Below are 19,084 nucleotides of genomic sequence, written 5' to 3'. Positions count from 1 at the left end.
CCATTAACAGATTAAGAAGGATGAACTTCCCAAAGGAAACGGAACAGGAATGACCAAAGTAGAAAGACAAGAGAGTGTGTGGAGAAGAGTATTTCAGGGATGGTTAGGAATGAGAGACCAAAAGGATCAGGTGCCACTGAAGGGTTTAATGAAGTAAGTTCTAGAAGCACGTCTTTTGGATTTATTTTACTTGGAGTTGTAAATACCTAGGATACAAAAAAACACATCCTGTTGCTTCATTCTTCATTACCTGAAGTCCAGATTTTTTTTTTGGTTGACTGCTGGGTTTGGAAGCTGTGTGTTTGGCAAGGCATTTTTTATTGAATGATTATAACAGAAATACCCATGGTATAGATTTCTATTAATGTTTTTACTAAAAAATAATATACATTTTTAATCTACATACACAGATGTATTTCCATCTCAGGAAAAAGCATATTCTCTATTACTATTTTAACTTTATTTATTTATTTATTTATTTATTTATTTGGAGACAGAGTCTCATCATGTTGCCCTCGGTAAGAGTGCTGTGGCGTCACAGTTCACAGCAACCTCAAACTCTTGGGCTTAAAAGATTCTCTTGCCTCAGCCTCCCACGTAGCTGGGACTACAGGCACCCACCACAACACCCAGCTATTTCTTTGTTGTTGTTGTAGTTGTCATTGTTGTTTGGCAGGCCTGTGCCGCGTTCAAATGTGCCAGCCTAGGTGTATGTGTCTGGCACCCTAGCCACTGAGCCTAATTATTACATCTTTTACTTTTCATAGTTCTGTATGAGCATATTATTTATAAGTTGCTTATTTTTTCCTCCATTAAAAAATTTGCCCTCTTTTAAATTCTGAGAGCAGTTTATAATGTAGATTTTTCTTTTTTTTTTTTTTAAGAACAGCATAAAAACTGTGCCTTCAACACTTCAGGATTATTATTTAAGGAACTTGTTGAATGTTGAAATTTGTACCATCAAAAAGCCATCAAAAGTGGTCCTAGAACAGCTACAGTTAATTAAGTCTTATTTCGTAAGAATATTATTAAAGGCTTAAAGTTACCTTTTTTAACATAGATACACAAATATTAGATACTTCTATTACATTTAAATTTCTTTGTAAATATTCTCTTGACTTTTGTAATTCTAGTTCCATTGCTTATATTTTGGACTGGCAAGATAGTATTTTAAATGTATCCATTGTGAAGAAAACTAATTATATACATTTTTTTGTTTGTTTAGATATGGAGTATGAAACAAGACAATTGTGTCCATGATTTACAAGCACATAATAAAGAAATTTATACTATCAAATGGAGTCCAACAGGCCCAGGGACAAATAATCCAAACGCCAACCTTATGTTAGCAAGGTGATATTTTTGTTTTATTCTTCCTGTTATGAGTTTTCTACAAATAAGATTTCTAGTAAATATGTCAGAAGATTTCATGAAACCTATCCTACAAGGAATATATTTTTAATGGGAACCTTTAAACACAGGGTTTTATTACTAATATTTCAGGTAATAATGTTTTTTTTAATATCTGTAGATAATCAAATATTAACTGATGATATATCAAATATTGATTAAAACCCAAGTAATTGAGGCATAGTAAAATCTAGTTTCTTTAGCATGTTTTAAAAAAAGATAAATTTAAAAGTATGGCCAATTCAGTGTTCAAAACCATGGACCACTAAAAAAGAACTATTTATAGAAAAAAGGAATACAGTAAATTGGTTCAGGAATCTTTTCAATTCAGGACCTTGAGGAAAATTCTTTTTTCTCTTGTTTAGCTTACATTTTCCAGGTTACTCCTTCCTAACAGTCCACTACTTCTCTTAAAGAATTTGTCAGTGCCTGTGTATGGGGGGAGTATCTCATCTCCTAATCAGGTCATGTTTCTTCCTTCCGTTTCAGTGCATCCTTCGATTCTACTGTTAGGTTATGGGATGTAGACCGAGGAATTTGCATCCACACTTTGACAAAACACCAAGAGCCTGTGTACAGTGTAGCTTTCAGTCCTGACGGAAGGTATCTGGCAAGTGGTTCTTTTGACAAATGTGTGCACATCTGGAACACACAGGTAGGTCTGAGTTTATTTAAATGGTCTGACATCCTCAGACTCAGGAACATCTGCCAGGACAAAACTTTTCCTTTTTTTGTTTTCCTTCTTCATGAGGCATTAATTCGGGGGAGTTTACAGCTAAGTGAAGATCAAAATGGAATTTTTGAAAGTAATTCAGATTCTTATTATTATCATCATCATTATTATTATATTCTTTGTTTTTTCCAACAGTTCTGTTAATAAGTATTTATTTAGGTATGCAACAGGTTTTATTTTCTAAAAGAATTTGCCTTGAAGGAGCGATATATGAGCAGTAAAAAAATGTGTTAAAGGACAAAATTTTATGGCTGAACAAAGTGATTTATCATAATCAAACTTAGGTTGTGTCTTCAGGGATGGTGCTATAGAGATCCATTCTTAAAAGTGGAGAAAAAAGCCTGTTGTTTTCATTTTTTAATCTTCTCAATGTTGTAGTATTTATGTTTGATTTACTTCATTTTTTAACAGCAGGCACTGGACTCATGCCCCCTGCCAGTCATTAGGTCTTGATGGGCTGTGGCGCGTGCACACACACATAGACAAGATGAATTTCTGTGATCTGTTTCCATGTAGCTGGCCACTACCAAAGTTGATTTCACAAACTGATTTGCATAAGTCATCATTTGCAAGTGGTTTTTGATGAAGTTAATACATTCATGTTTTGGGAAACACCAAACATTATATGAAGGCATACACTAGGAAGTATTTGCCATTTCTGGCTTCATTTGCTACTAGCTATTTTTATTAGTTTCTTTTTTCTTTACTTCTTTCTCACTGCTTTTTTGCATTTTACACTATCACTGGAAATGGAGGAGAATGTTACCTCCTCACATTCTAACCTATAGGTGAAAAATTATATTTCAGTGTAGTTTCATATTGCTTTATGAATGTGGTTGAGAATTGTTTTATATATTTAAGGATTTATGTTTATTTTTCTGTGAACCATCTGATCATGTTTTGTCCTTGCTTTTCAACTGGGTTTCCCCTTCCCCAAAGGAAAAAACACGTTACTCTAGAACAGTGGTTCACAACCTTCCTAATGCCGCGACCTTTTAATACAGTTCCTCATGTTGTGGTGACCCCCAACCATAAAACTGTTTTTGTTGCTACTTCATAACTCTACTTTTGCTACTGTTATGAATCGTAATGTCTATATCAGATATGCAGGGTGCATTCAGGTGACCCTTGTGAAAGGGTTGTTTGACCACCAAAGGGGTCGTGACCCATAGGTTGAGAACCACTGCTCTAGATGATAATTTGTTTTGGCTGCTCTAGAACATTATATGAATATATCAGTTTTTTAATTTGTTGTCCTATTGAGGGTCTTTAAAATATTATAAACAACATGTGAGCATACTTGGCGCATGTTGCCTTGTACACAGGAAAGTTCTCTAACGCTTTACTATAAATATATCTGTAAGTGGAAATCGTGGGCCCATAGGGTATACTTGCTAAACTGCTCTCCAAATTGCTTAACTCGTTTACACTTCTAATGGCAATATTTAGGGTTTCCCATTTTTTTCCTCTTGTAAGATTATCAGACCATTAGACATTTTTCTAATTTGATGGGTTTGAAATAGTTTTGTTTGGTTTGGTTTTTTGAGACAGAGCCTCAAGCTGTCACCCTGGGTAGAGTGCTGTTGCATCACAGCTCACAGCAACCTCCAACTCCTGGGCTCAAGTGATTCTCTTGCCTCAGCCTCCCAAATATGTTCAGATTACAGGTGCCCTCCACAATGCCCAGCAATTTTTTTGGTTGTAGCCGTCGTCGTTTGGCCGCCTGGGCTGGATTCAAACCCACCAGCTCAGGTGTATGTGGCTGGCACCTTAGCTGCTTGAGCCACAGGTGCCGAGCCGAAATAGTATTTTTTTTTAATTTGCATTTCCTTGTTTATTGATGAGTTTAAAAGTCTTTTCAAATAGTTACTATCCGGTTGGACTGTGATTTCTTTGAGTCTGCCCTCCTACTTTTCGATTGTTTCTTTATCTTTCATGTTGATTAGGTAGCTTCTTTATGTATTCTGGATACTAACCCTTCTTGGTCATATGGATTTCAGTATCTCCCTGTTTCCTGTGTTGTCATTTTCTTTGTGAGGTATTTATAATACAGAAGTTTTTTAATTAGTATTTGAATTTATTGGTCTATCTTTTGTGGTCTTAGGTAACTTTTTTTTGGAGGGAGGATGTCACAGAATTGCCCAGGATGGACGTCAGCTCCTGGGCTCAGCATTCCTTCTCCTCAGCCTGTAGCTGGGTCTGTAGGTAGACCACTGCGCCCAGCGGGGCTCTCCTTCTCATTGGTGCTTCTTACAGATAGCTTGATACATCCTCCTCATGTAGATGTCATTGACGCCTCGGATTTTTTTTTTCAGAAGTACTTAAGCTTTATTCTTTTAAATTTTTAACTCTCATGGAACTGATCTTTATATGTGGTGTGAGGTAGGAATACATACTTATTTTTCCATATATGCAGTCAGTTGTCTCATTATAATTCATTGTCCCCTTAACTGTTTTCATAATGCTGCTACTTTTATTTATCAGGTTTGTGTGTGTGGTTAGTTTATAGACTCTCTTTTATTCCATTGACATGCTTGTATATACTTGAATCAGTAACACAGTTTTTTTATACTAAATTTAACTTTATTAACCCCTCTTACGCTTCAAAATTGCTTTTCTGTTCTTAGCACTTTAGTCTCTGTATTTCCCCCCCAAAAGACCATATAGCCATGGATTTTGTTTATGACTGCCTTGAATTTATAGGTAAAATTTATAGGGAAATTGTTATCATATGTACCTATACATATGTCTCCAGTTATTTGTCTTTTATTCAGTAAAGTTTTATAATTTCTCTATAAAGATCTCTTTGTTTCTTAATATTTTCTAAGCTGCCTTCTGGATTTGTTATTGTGACATCTTTTAAGAAGTATATTTGTTTTACTTACTAAAAGTAAATTGCTTATGTTTAGGTTATTTTCAGTCACGCATTTAATCCATTGTGACAAAATCATTTTTGATGAAATACGAGAATAGGACTGTGGAGTACTAAAGGAAGATACTACTAAACATTTAAGGGCCCTCAGCTGCTTATCCATATTATTTTGTATCACTGTGGGATATCAAAATTCCCATTTTACTTTTTTTCTTTTCTAAGTTTGAAAATGGCAAAATGGCATCTAGTTGATTTTAAATACAGGAAAAAGTCTTTTTGTTTCTATAAACATTATATAAACATACAAACATCTAGTTGGGTGGTTTTTTTTTTGTTTGTTTGTTTGTTTTTTTTTTTTTTCATTCATTACTTGGGTGATGTGTTACCTAAGCATTTGGGGAGGTGTATAATTGAAGCCTTGCCTCAACATACATCAGATTAGAGATAGATAGTGGTGATCCAATCCATTGGCCTCTCCCCCTACCCTCCAATTAATATAAGGGTACTTAAGATTAGCTTACATTGTTGCATTTGCTAGATAAAGTCCAAATTGTAGTTGAGCTCTTCGCCCAGTAGGTGTGCCAGAAACCCCTCCCTTGTGCCTGTCAGGGGAGATTACCAGTCCCCTCCTTCCTCTCTCCTCTCCCCTTTCTTGAATGTAATTGTGTGTCTTCTGTGTGGGAGTCTAAGTTGTTCATCTCCTAGTTTCATATTAGTATTGAGTACCTTGGATGCTTGCTTTTCCATTCTTGTGATACTTTACTAAGAAGAATGTGTTTCAACTTTGTCCGGGAAAATACAAAAGATGTAAGTCTTTGTCTTTTGGGGGGCTGAATAGTATTCCATGGTGTACTGATACTATAGTTTATTTATACGTGCATGGATTGATAGGCACTTGGGTTGATTTCCACATCTTTGTGATTGTGAATTGAGCTGCAATAAACATTCTAGTGCAAATGTCCTCATGGTAAAATGATTTTTTTTTTCTTCTGCATAGATACCTAGAAAAGGGATTGCGTGATCAAATGGAAGGTCTACTTTTAGCTCTTTGAGGATTCTCCATACTTCTTTTCAAAGAGGCTGTATTAGTTTGCAATCTCATCAACATGGTATAAGTGTTCCCTTTTCTCCACATCCACACCAGCATCTGCAGCTTTGGGACTTTGTGATGTAGGCGATTCCCACTGGGGTTAGATGGTATTTCAAGGTGTTTTTGATTTGCATATCTCTCATGATCAGGGATGATGAGCAGTTTTCAGGTTTTTGGTCATTTGTCTGTCAAGGTTCTGTTCCTGCCTGTTGCCCAGTGATAGATGAGATTGTTTATTCTTTTCCTGTTGATTAGTTTGCGTTCTCTGTAGATTCTGGTTGTTTGCTCTTTGTCAGATTTGTAGTATGTGAATATCTTCTCCCATTTCTGAAGGTTGTCTACTAGCTTTAGTTGTTGTGCTCATAGCTGTGCAGAAGCTTTCGGCTTAATCAGGTCCCATTTATTTATTTTTGTTGTTGCTGCCCTTGCCAATGGGGTCATCGTCATAAAATCTTGCCCCAAGCTGACCTCCTCAAGAGTTTTTCCCTCACTTTTTTCTAGAATATTTATCATTTTGTGTCTCAGTTCTAAATCTTTTATACGTGGTGAGTCAATTTTTGTAAGTTGAGAAGTGCGAGTCCGAGTTCAGTCTTTTACTTGAGGCCAACCAGTTGTCCCAGCACCATTTATTATATGTGGATTCTTTCCCCCAGTGTATGTTTTTGTTTGATTTATCGAAGATCACATGGGTGTATCAGGCTGGTTCCATCTCTGGGATTTTTGTTTTGTTCTGTATGTCAGTGTCTGTCTTTTTGTGCCAATACCATGCTGTTTTGATCACTGTGAACTTGTAATAGAACTTGAATTTGGTAAAGTGATGCCTCCAGATTTTTTTTTTATTTATTAGAATTGCATTGGCTGTTCAAGGTTTTTTCTTTATCAAACACCAAAATTGCAACAACAATAACGAAGCTTCTAACAGAAAAAAGTCCTAGACCAGGTGGTTTCACACCAGAATTCTACCAGGCCTTCAAAGAACCACTTGTACCTATATAGCAGAACCTATTTCAAAACATCAAGAAAGAAGAAACTCTTCCTATGAAGCAAACATCACCAGGAAAGGACCCAACAAACAAACAAAAAAAACCTGTAGACCAGTTTCACTAACGAATATTGATGCAAAACAACTCAATAAAATTGTAACAAATAGAATACAGCTATAAGCTATACAACATGATCAGGTGGGCTTCATCCCAGGGATGGAAGGTTGGTTTAACATATGTAAATTCATAAATGTAATTCACCACATAAATAGAAGCAGAAACAAAGACTATGTGATTTTCTCAATAGATGCAGAAAAAGCATTCAACTTAGCATCGGTTTCTGACAATAACACTTAATAGATGTAGAAGAGATTTCTTAAATGGATGGAGGCCATCTATAACAAACTCACAGGTACTATCATACTTGAATGGAGTAAAAACTGAAAGATTTTTGGCTTAGAACTGGAACCAGAAAGAATGTCCTCCATCACCACTACTATTCAACATTGTACTGGAAGTTCTAGCCAATGCAATCAGGCAGGAGGCAACTATCAAGGGTATTGGAAGGGGAAAGAGGTCAAACTTTCACTTTTTGCTAATACGGTATTATACCTCAAAAACACGGGGTACTCAACCACAAGACTTCTAGAAGCAATCAAGAAATAGAATAATGTCTTGGGATATAAAATCAGTGTCCACAAATCAGTATCCTTCATATACTCCAATAACAGTCAAACTGAGAATCAAATCAAAAACAAAGTTCCCTTCACAGTAGCTTCAAAGAAAATGAAATACCAGGGACTATAGCTAACAAAAGATGTGAAGGATCTCTGCAGAGAGAACTATGAAACTCTGAGAAATAGCAGAAGACGTTTGACAAGTGGAAGAGCATACCGTGCTCGTGGCTGAGAAGAATCAACATTGTTAAATGCCTATTCTACCCAAAGCGTTCCCCATCAAAGCACCAGCATCATACTTTGAATAACTTGAAAAGGTAGTTCCTTACATGTGGAGCCATTGGCCTTTTTAAACATCATAGCTTTGCATTGTTGATCAGGCTATTTTGATTCATTTTAGCCTAATTCAAGCTTAGAGATTGAAGAGTGCTTTTGAAAGAAAGCGGTTTGTTTTTTAACCCCAACAAACTGATTGTAGACTGTATGCATTTTGATCAACTGTGGAGTTTACTTTCTATAACTCAGAAACTTAAGATTTTGCTGGTTCTACACCATTCTTTCCTCATAAACCATAAATCTTCAAGGCCTACTAAACTCACACTCTCATACATTATGGGGAATTTTAAATGGAGAAGAAAACCATTTGAGCCTTTCCAGTGTGTTAAGCCCTAGAAGAGCACCTGGGGTTTGCATCACGTCCTAAGACTGAATTTGAAAAGGGAAGGTGGGCACAGTCTTCTCTCCTCGTGGTTAACTTGGATAGGCCATATGGGGAGTATTGCCAATGTATGTGATTTTTTGTCATGTTTTTAGGGAGATCTGCTACCTCTAGCTTGGCGTCTAATGTTATCGCAGAGCTGCAGAGGTCACTTTGCTGACACCAGAGTCACGTTTCTCATGGTTTTCCCAGTAGGACCTCTCTGCCCACTGCCCTGTGTCACTGGCTTCACAGGAGAACACATTTTTAAACTGTTTTTGTTTTTTTCATGGGTAGCTGAATGAATTTTGTTTTCATTGCTGAAGGAATAAAATAACTTAGTTACATTCAAGATTCATCTAAATTGATGAGATTGTTAGTATTCCAGGCTGTGGGGTTTTTATTTTAATTTATGACATCTTTTAAGCATAATGTACATATCATGTATTCTTTTAACTTCTTTTATCTCCGCTAGTTTAAGGTCTATGCTATATAGAGTGAATAACAGACTTATAGTGGAATGGTCTTTACTAGTTTGTTTTTACTGGTTCTTTTTGGGATGTTTTGTCCAAGAAATTCCGAATTAATTTTGTTTCTCTGTGTGTCAGCTAAACTCATTCATCCTTCAACAACAACAAAAACTTCTCCATGTCACATACTGAATGTTTACTGCTAGCTGTTGTTAGCTGTGTCAGAGGTCAAAGATACCTTAGCCGAGAGTGATCATTGACATGGGAGAAATTGAATGTGTGAGTAACTTTTTGAGAGCAGGCTAGTATTATCTTTTTATTAAAGAATCATCATTACCTGTAGAGTTTCAGAACTTGTACTTATTTTATAATTGAAGCTAAGTCCCATCTCTGGTTGCTGGAAATAAGGTCATGAAATATTTTTTTATCCCGTTGTTTGGATTCACAATGATACAATGATTAAGATTTTGCTTTTCATTTTTTTAGACAGGTGCTCTCGTCCACAGCTATAGGGGAACAGGTGGGATTTTTGAAGTCTGTTGGAATGCGGCAGGAGACAAAGTTGGAGCCAGTGCATCAGATGGTTCAGTAAGTACAGTGAAGTGTCTCCAGAGTGGGTGTGCACAACGCGTGGCTTCTCATGGTAGTGACACCAAAGTGTTCTTTTCAAAATAAATTTTAAGATCACTACTGCTTTTTTCCCCCTGATTGTTATATACTTTTCATGTTTATTATATTCAAATAGTGTAAATAAAATTTAGGCTGTCTTTGCTAAGAGTGCCTTTGTAAGCAAGAAATGAGAGTTATTTTTAATGTAAACCGTTGTTAGTGAAATTAAATATAGCAGAGTACTACTTTGAGTGTGATTTGAAATTTTAATGCCTGTTTCTACCTTCTCCCCACAGAAGAATGTGGTTGGCCCAAGGCAGGTGGTGTTAGAGGATTAATTCCTACATTGAGAAATGTGATAGGTTGGCCAGCCCTTTACAGAGAAACTAGGATGGCTTCCAACGCTCCAAAAGTAAAGGGAAGATGGAAAGAGCACAGCCAGGAGCTGTTTACTGAAGCTGTATCTGAATATAAACAGTGCTATCTTTCATTAGGGTCCAAGCAATAGGGAATGGTCTATTTTGAACATTTTTCTCTTTTTATTTAGTAACTTGTAAAAGATCTTAGCCATGGTTCTTTCCCCACAGTATGAGTTCATGATTGTCTGCTGAACCGACTTGCTGATCTGTCCAGTGGCTGTTGGTTAAGTGCCCATTTCTACGATTATTATGCTTTATCAGTTTCATGAATTTGGAACTAAGAAACAGATTGCAAATTGTACTAAAAAAGAGTTAAACACAAAATGTACAATAAAATTCTGAACATACTGGTTGATTTGTTTACTCTCTTACAGGTTTGTGTATTAGACCTTCGGAAATAGCGCTACTAGTTGGAAGCCATGGACCGACTATGAATGTGTACATAGCCAAAACGACTGTCCCTGACCCACGTACTGCTATAGTCCCACTTGAACCATGGCCAGCCCACTGCAGCCAAATCTAAAAGAAACACATACATACAGTGTATATAAACAAAATTGCACCCTGAAGATGACAAGAGTTTTGTCACAGCTTGTGAATTTTGTTCACCAAGTGCTGGAATCTAATCTGCTGTGCCCCTAAATAGCATTTAGAAGTTTTGGATATGAAAAACAGAAGAGAGAAAGAAACACACGTTATAAAACCAGACCATACATGTACCAGTTTTTGGATACTGATGACAGCCTTGTTTCTCCCCTTTGAATCAGCAGACACCATGGATTATATTCTTTTTTTCCCTTCAGTAGTGAGCAGTTTGTATGTACAGAGAAAGTGGACTTACAAAAACTTGCAGCAGTAGTTTGTTCTTGCTTTTAAATTTTGTTTTTGATTTAGATTATGGATGCATGAAGTAAGGGAGTGAATCAGATTATTGTTTATTTTTTTCACCTTTTAAACAACAAAAAAATTCTGAAAAATATTATAATGCATTCTTTTGAAGAGGTAGATGTTTGGTACATTTTATGGCTCCCAGAGCATATATTCAATTGGTGCATGTTGTGGAAGGGGGAATTGGAAATTAAATGAAAACGTATGACTTTGGTCATGTCAATCTGTAAGACACATCAGTAAAAGGGTATTATGCTCTGTTTTTTTTTGGTGATGTGGCTTAAATGCAATAGTTTCTTTTTTGGGACATATTTCCGCCAATTAAAGACTAGAAGGGCACAAAAAAAAATTTTTTTTAATACCATAGAGAAGATACATTAAAAAAAAAAATCTTCTGATGTTTTGTAGCCATAACTAAATTATGGTTAAAATGTGCACTATTGTGAAAAGGAGCAAAGTAGTTTGGAGTTTTTTTGTTGTTTGTTTTGCTTTGTTTTTTAAGAGATTAAAATGTTTCTGGATAAGGATTAGCTTCTTAAAGCGTCCATCATTCTGTGTAGAAGCTTAAATATGTAATGTAACCAAACTCCAGTATTAAAGAATCTCTGATGTTATGTTTCTTTATACAAAGCAAGATAACGGCATATAACACTGCCATTACATGGCAAAATGTTTGCTACCTTAGTTTAAAAAACAATCTTTAAAACAAAAGACTTGCTTCAAGATGTTATTAAATAGCAGTGATTCAGAATTTTTTTTAGAAAAATAGTATAATTGCACTAACCTCCCTGCTGCTTTGATCTGCATTTGTGGTACTTGTGACTACATTTTTTCAAATACAGATAGATTTAAGCTGCTATTTTTTTTCCATAATCACTACCATATCATGTCTTTTTATAATATCAGATATTTTCTTAACGATGTGGGTAGCAAATCACTCCTTTCGTGTTCATGCAACTGAAAGTAAAATATGTGGACAAATGATAGTCTGAGGCCGTGTTTATATATGTGACCAACAGAGTTTGTTATGATTAACACAAGAATACAGGAATGTCATTTGGAAGAGAATAGTTGTCAGATTTATATATCTAAAATTTTAATTAAGGAATTGCTTGTTATCGAGTTTAGCAAATTGGTAACACTATATCTGCCGCTAATTATTTTGAGGCCTTTACAACTAAAATTTTAACCTATGTTCTAAGTTTAAGTAGCAACTAATTTAACCCAAGTAACACAGCTTTAATTTTTCCACATTTGTTGCTTTGCTATTTTTACAAAACAGCAGTGATTGAAGCAAGTCTTGGTTTTACTAAGGTAGGATAGCATTTGCTATTGGTAAAGAGAATAAATACACTTAATTTCACAATACATTGTTATATGTACCCCAGTTGTTGTTAGTGGGGACTATGATACTGTAATATTTTTTAAAACTTACATCCAGAGAGGCAGTCATTCATGATGGTTTTGTGCCAGCTCTTTTTAGGGTTTTGGAAAACATTAGAGATATTTAGAACTTATTACCCTGTGACTTATGTAGGAAACCTAATATGCTGAGTATCTGGCACTTGAAATCCTGCTTTTATTGCTAGAAGAGGTCCACATCTGTGGTTTACCTCTGTTGTTGTTTAAAAAACTAAATAAAAATAAAAAAATCTGTGCAATAATTTTTAAATGTGCTCCCAGGAATAGACACAAATGTTTTGAGTATGTTTAAGCTGCATTTTCCTTTAGTGATGCATTTGTCAATTGCACTGAATTTAAATCTGAAAGTCAGAGGTGATTATTGATAGTACTTTTGTATTTTGATATGGACAATTTATTCATTTGCATACAGTTATTGACTTTTTCCCAGCTGACAAAAAGATAGTCAAGAAATTCTGCAATATAGCTGCCAAAATAGACAGCTACATTTTTATGATATTGTCATCTTTTCTGTTTTTTTTCTTTTTAATACTTTCACTATTTTACTTAAGCATAGTAGCCACAATAGGACATATAAAATATTATAAATACAGAGCTTTATTATCCTGAAGTCTTGGGTCTTCTCAGTATAAACTTTTCTGAAAGGTATCCATTTTGTAGGCGTGGGTTCTTCATGAGCACATGATTTGTTTACTTTTGCTGCTGTTCTCAAGATCATCATTGCCTGCTGATGTGCCACGATGCTGCTCCAAAGACAAACGTAAGATTGCCTCTGATTTGAGCAGTAACATGATTGCAAGAGACCAAGTTTCACAGCCTGTAAAGTTCTGTATTTGGGGTTCTTGCTCATTTTTCCTCCTATATTCTTGTGAAAACTTACTCCTGAAGATCAACTGAATCCAGTAGTTTTTCTGTGGTATTTGCATAAATCGTTGTATAAGCTACTGTAAGAAACCTATCATTAAGGAAAAATAGAAAGGAAAACTTGAATGAATACTCACTGATTAAAACAGAGTAAAGGAAGAGCAGCTGCCACTCTTAAACAATAAAAAGGAATATTGTTTTTTCTCCTCCCTGTAGGAAACCCGTAAGTTCTTACATTTGCTCCAGTCCCCATTTCCTTTCATCAATCAGGTAACATCATTGACTTTCAAAAGACTTTTAGAAGTGGTAACTTTTAATTTTCTAATAGATATTAGAGTATATTGAATTCTGTTTAATTATTCTCTAGGTAAGTATGTTTTAGGATTAAACACCTTTTACAGATACTGAAAGTGCCTCCTTTTGTGGTGTAAAAAAACAAATTATGGTGCAAAAAGTAATCACTAGATTGAATTACATGAAGGTTTTTTGCTTTTTGACATGAAAATGTCAAGAGAAAGGCCAAAGATTTGTACTTTTTCACTTAACTTATAAAGCACTCCTTTTTTTCCTTAAACTTCTTTCTGTCAAATTAGATTTAATGAGAGAGTACTATTTTTCCGGAGCTATCTGTTTATGTAGAATGATTTGTTAAAGAGTAATGTAAACTATTATTGAGTAGAGGCCTGAAGAGGACTGTGCATTTTTGCTATTTAAAGGAATCAAATGACCGTACTTATGTGAGCAAAAATGACAAGTTTTACTAGATAAGTAGAAAATTAAATCTCAAATGCAGTGCTATTTACTCTTTTAAAACAATTTTCATTTTCTTAAGTACATTGTACATTTCTACAGAAACCTGTGTTTATTCTCACATGCTAAGGATGGTACTTGCATATGGTGAATTACTGTTGACAGTTTCCGCAGAAATCCTATTTCAGTGGACCAACATTGTGGCATGGCAGCAAATGCCAACATTTTGTGGAATAGCAGCAAATCTACAAGAGACCCTGGTTGGTTTTTTGTTTTGTTTTGTTTTCCCCCCCTTCTCCTGAATCAGCAGGGATGGAAGGAGGGTTGGGAAGTTATGAATTAACTCCTTCCAGTAGTAGCTCTGAAGTGTCACATTTAGTATCAATTTTTTAAACATGATTCTACTTAAAATTAGAAGAGAAAAAAAGGAAGTGTTCACTTTTATAATACACTGATTTAGAAATTTGATGTCTTAGTAGTTCTGAGGTATTGATAGCATTGTTTATTTCTGCCTTTACGTTGAAAGTGTTGAAGCAGGGTGAATAACTAGGGCGTATTTTTTTTTTTTCCTAGTAAGCTGTTTCATGATGTTTTCTTTGGAATTTCTGGATAAGTTCAAGAAAACGTTCTGCATGTTGTACCTAGTCTGATGTTCTTACCCATCTCATTGCAAACACACACATGCGGAGTGCATCTGTAGCTCTGTGACTGTTGATACAGAGGTGATTTTCTTCTTTCCTGACCTTGACATTGTAGCTGTAATGTTTTCATTTTGATTTTTACAAATCCTTTGGGTCTAATTCTGTGAGCCTACCTATAGCACTGGATTAAAATGTCGGCATCATTTCTTTAGTTACCCAGTTAACTTTAAAACTGTTGTAAAAGTGTAAACCAGCCCATGACAGTTTTTTGTACTTGTTAAAGAACTTTATTGTTCAGTTTCCATGATTATTGTGTAAGGAAGACTGATATAGATGTTCTATGCTGTCCTGGACCATGTTAATTACACTTCAGATGTATTTTGGTTCCACATCACAATGATTTGTCCCCAATGGCCCTTTTCTCCTTTCTAGGCACATTTTTTGTTGTTGTTGTTGTTGTTGTTGTTGTTGCAGTTTCCCTTTGCATTGTATTGCTTTGACAACTGTAATTTGAATCAGATCTGAAAGAGGTCCAGAATAAAATATATTTTGATATTATGTTGGCTGTGTACATATATAAAACCTTTGATATCTATGTAGTTTGTACAGACTATTTACTAGTCAAGTAAAGAAAGAGAGATGTTATTTCTTGTTTACAGTTTCTTATTTACATTTTAATTGCTTTTATTTCTCCAATGTTCTATTATAGAATAAACTTTTTTGCTCTGAGTTAGCCTTCATAACCTATAACATGTGTATTCTCTCCCATCCTGGTGTCTCTAATTGTAACTGCATCAGAACCCAAACCACTGTTTTTCACAAACATCTTGTTTTTCAAGATACATGCTTTAAAGTAAACCCATACATAAAATTACAAATTTTACTATTTTATTACTTCTCACAGGTGATAAGATTTTTTTTAATGAAGGGATTATTTACTATTTTTATTAATAAAACATCTAGCTAAGGAATAGCAATTTTTAATTATTGTGAAAAATCTATATTGTATTTGAAGAACATAATTCCACATAATCAAACTAAAAGAGACCTCAGATTCATTTGTTTGCTTAGCAGTTGAGCAGAAAACAGTGTGGATATGTTGACCATTAGGGCAAGGGCTCAACTTCCCTAAAGACCTTTTTCCTCTTATAATAAACCAATGATAATATAATTATTTTCTTTCTTAGTTGCTTATTTTACTACAAACTTTGTAAGAAAAGGGATTAGGCACTTTTGGTTTTAATTAATCCCAACTCCTTAGAGTTAGAGGCTTTTTAAAGAAACTGTTGAGTATATTTTCTGCATTCTCCGTGCCTTCTGCCTTCCCTTCCCGTTTGCTCACACAGAAACCAGTGACAGGCATTACCTCACCAGGCCATTGCAGTCGCCAGTGCGGGCAGCCTTCATTCTCAAGGGGGAACTTTTATTGCACAGCATAGATTGTTAATAATATTCTGCATTTGATCCTTTTTCAAAACATATTGATCTACTAAGGTTTATAATCCATATAAGTTTGAGGTAAAGCCAAAGTGAATTTGAGCAGTCATAGAAGAGATTATTTTATGTATGTACATATGTATGTATGTATGTAATTTTTTAGAGACAGAGTCTCAGTATGTTGCCTTGGTAGAGTGCAGTGGTGTCATAGCTCACAGCAACCCCAAACTCCTGGGCTCAAGTGAGTCTCTGGTCTCAGCCTCCTGGGTAGCTGGGACTACAGGTACCTACCTCAGCACCTGGCTATTTTTAGAGACAGGGTCTTGCTCTTGCTCAGGCTGGTCTTGAACTCCTGAACCCAAGCAATCCACCCATCTCAGCCTCCCAAAGAGCTGGGATTATAGGTGTGAGCCACCACGCCTGGCCTAAGAGATTATTTTTAATTTTACAGTTTTTATACTTTATAGTGGATTAGATTTCTTTCCTGTTACAATACATAGCAGATCAGATTAAAGCTTACTGTTTTCTCAATATATTCATTTGAAAACTACAGTGGGGAGAGGACACTGCAGACAGTAGTCAGTTCTCTGGAGCTGTGTCTGCTGCTCTCTGCATGCTGCTTGCATGTCATATCTCAATGGGAAACTGTCCCTAACTTGTAATATTTTGTGTTAAAATGTTCAGGAGTTCCTTGTAATTTCTTTATAATTCAAAGTACATTTAACACAAAGTGTTTAGTAAAGTACAGAAAATTATTAATGTTTCTTGGTTGTTTGGTTTGTATAATTAATTGGGCGGATAATTCACATTTTCAGAATTAGGGCCAATAGGGGTGCAGTCTACACAAAGAATAACACAGTGCTACTTTTTGGAAAAACTTTCTAATGTACTAATCTCATGTCAGAGTGGGCTGCCTTAAGAGGTACTATGCTACCAGGAACATGAGATGTTGGATGGCCACCCAGGATTGCTATAGAGAAAGTCAACAAGTACTTCATAACTGCCTCAAGTAGTCGAGCTCCTGTGTTAAAAAATGCGTTCATTTTGAACTCATTTTGAGATCAGACACCAAAAACATCAGCTTTCAGAATCTTACCTATTCAGTAGAGGGCAAAATCTGCACGTCGCCAGGATCTTCTTCTTTTCCCCATCAGCTTTTATTGGCTTAATTTATATGTAGTATTTGACCAGGTTAGTTATTGGATTTTCCAGCTCGAGTGCATGGGGAACACACAGGACTTCCCAGTGGAAGGTTAGGAAAAGGCGAAGCGCCTGGCAGAACATGAAGACGTGGGCTTTCCACATGGGTAGCATAATGCTGCCTGGAGTCGTCAGATAATTCAGACTGAGCTTAAAATGGCATCAAAATGTAGCTATATAAGAAAAAATGTAGCTATGTGGTTTTTAACAGTTGCAGCTGAAGTGGTTGAAATTGGAGTAAACTCTAAAATTGGATAAATTTGGTGTTGAAGTAAATGAAGTCTTAAATCAAGATGAAGTTACAGGTAAGTGCGGGTTACCTTTTAAACCATGCTTGTTAACCTGGAGTGTGCCCTGGGATCCTTTTTGAAGCAGAGTGCCTGGCCTCGCTGTGACTGGCTGGCTGGTGTGGTGGCACTCGGTTAAGTGTGCGTTTCTTCACGTGCTTGTTTGTTGTCTCAGGTGACTGAGGGAGGCGTGCTGGCATGTCGTATGTCATTGTAGAGCTCAAACTTGTGAATACATTCAAAGTATAGATGATAGATTCTCATTTTCAGTGCACACTTGAAAAAATATAGATGAGATTGTCATAGAGCTCATCTGGGACTTCTGTTTCGTCTGCCTAAGTGCTGTGCTGTTGGGGTTAAGAGCTTGGATTCTGCCTGACTGCCGGGGTCAATCCAGACTAGGTGTGTGACCTGGTTTCCCTGTCTGTAAAATGGGTCTAGTGACAGTTACTTACCTCACAGATGGGATATGAGGACTAAAATTTTAATGTTTCGTTTATTGAGTATGAAATGTCCAGTTAAGTGCCAGGTTTGACACTTTCTGTTTTACATTGTGAAGGTACCTCCTTATTCTTTCAAATGTACGTTTTGGCTTGTGATGATCTTCCCAGTTTTTTTACGAGCAGTCTTAGTGAAATCATGGGTAAGTCAAAAATTTATTTATTTTTGAATATGAGTTCTGTCTTGGAACCAATGCAGCACAGACAGCTCAAAATACCAACCAAGTGTTTGGGTGGGATTTGCTAAGAGCACACAGCATGTCAGTGGTTTGAGAAGGTCTATGCCGGTGATTTTAATCTTAAAAGTGAGCCACGTGAGTGGCCTGAGACCAAGGGAGTTAATGATGATCTGAAAGCTGTGGAGTGGAAGGGAATCAATCTCAACCTACCCCCAAATCAGCAGTGAGATCTGATGTCACTACCCCAACAACACTGGACCATTTGAAACAAATCGACAAGGTGTAAAGAAGCTGGATAGATGGTTTCCACATGAGTTAAATGAGTGTCAGAAACCCTCTCGAAGCTTGCTGTCTGTGCCAACATAAAGGTGAACCATTCCTAAACCGTATTATATATGATGAAAAATGGATTCTTTTTGGCAGTCACAGGCTTCTTGGCGCAATGATTAGATAAAGATGAATTGCCAAAACAGTGCAAAACTGACTATTTGTCAAGGAAAGTTTATGGTGACTGATGGTCCAATGCTGGTATTATCCACTACAGCTTCATGAAACCTGGCCAGTCCGTTCACAGTGGACGTCTCCTGCAGCCCACTGGACGAGAAGATGATGCTTGAGGTAAGCAGCCCAGATTGGTCAGTAGAAACAGCCCAATCCTCTTGCAAGATAATGCTGGACCACATGTCGCACAAACAGTGGTGCTCAAATACAGAAACTGGACTTGGAAACTCTGTCATCCACCGTATTCACCAGACCTTGCACCAGCTGATACCATTTCTTCCACTATTTGTGAGGAAAAATATTCAGTTCTCAGAAAGCTGTGAAAGTACCTTTCACGATCTCGTCGCCACAGGCTCTCCAGGCTTCTTTGCTGCTGGCGCACACGAGCTACCATTAAGGTGTCAATAGTTCGGGTGCGTAGTTTGGAAGCAAATGTACTGCTTCCTGTTTGAGAT

The 19,084-nt window shown here is 36.3% G+C and overlaps 1 protein-coding gene across 12 annotated transcripts in view; it reads left to right on the top strand.

The window, feature by feature from the left end:
- The window catches only part of TBL1XR1 (TBL1X/Y related 1), a 208,638-nt gene extending 193,555 nt beyond the window's left edge, over window positions 1–15,083 (top strand). For all 12 annotated transcript variants that reach the window (XM_053572381.1, XM_053572378.1, XM_053572369.1 and 9 more), the window contains 4 exons: window positions 1,226–1,353; window positions 1,900–2,065; window positions 9,419–9,520; window positions 10,335–15,083. In XM_053572381.1, the coding sequence (XP_053428356.1) occupies window positions 1,226–1,353; window positions 1,900–2,065; window positions 9,419–9,520; window positions 10,335–10,361 (423 nt within the window). In that variant the 3' untranslated portion in view covers window positions 10,362–15,083. The remainder of the gene's footprint in view (window positions 1–1,225; window positions 1,354–1,899; window positions 2,066–9,418; window positions 9,521–10,334) is intronic.
- The last annotated feature ends 4,001 nt before the right edge of the window (window positions 15,084–19,084 follow it).

The sequence above is a fragment of the Nycticebus coucang genome, chromosome 20, assembly GCF_027406575.1.
Source record: "Nycticebus coucang isolate mNycCou1 chromosome 20, mNycCou1.pri, whole genome shotgun sequence".
In the NCBI taxonomy this organism is placed as follows: domain Eukaryota; kingdom Metazoa; phylum Chordata; class Mammalia; order Primates; family Lorisidae; genus Nycticebus; species Nycticebus coucang.
This window is presented reverse-complemented; position numbering and strand designations above follow the sequence as displayed.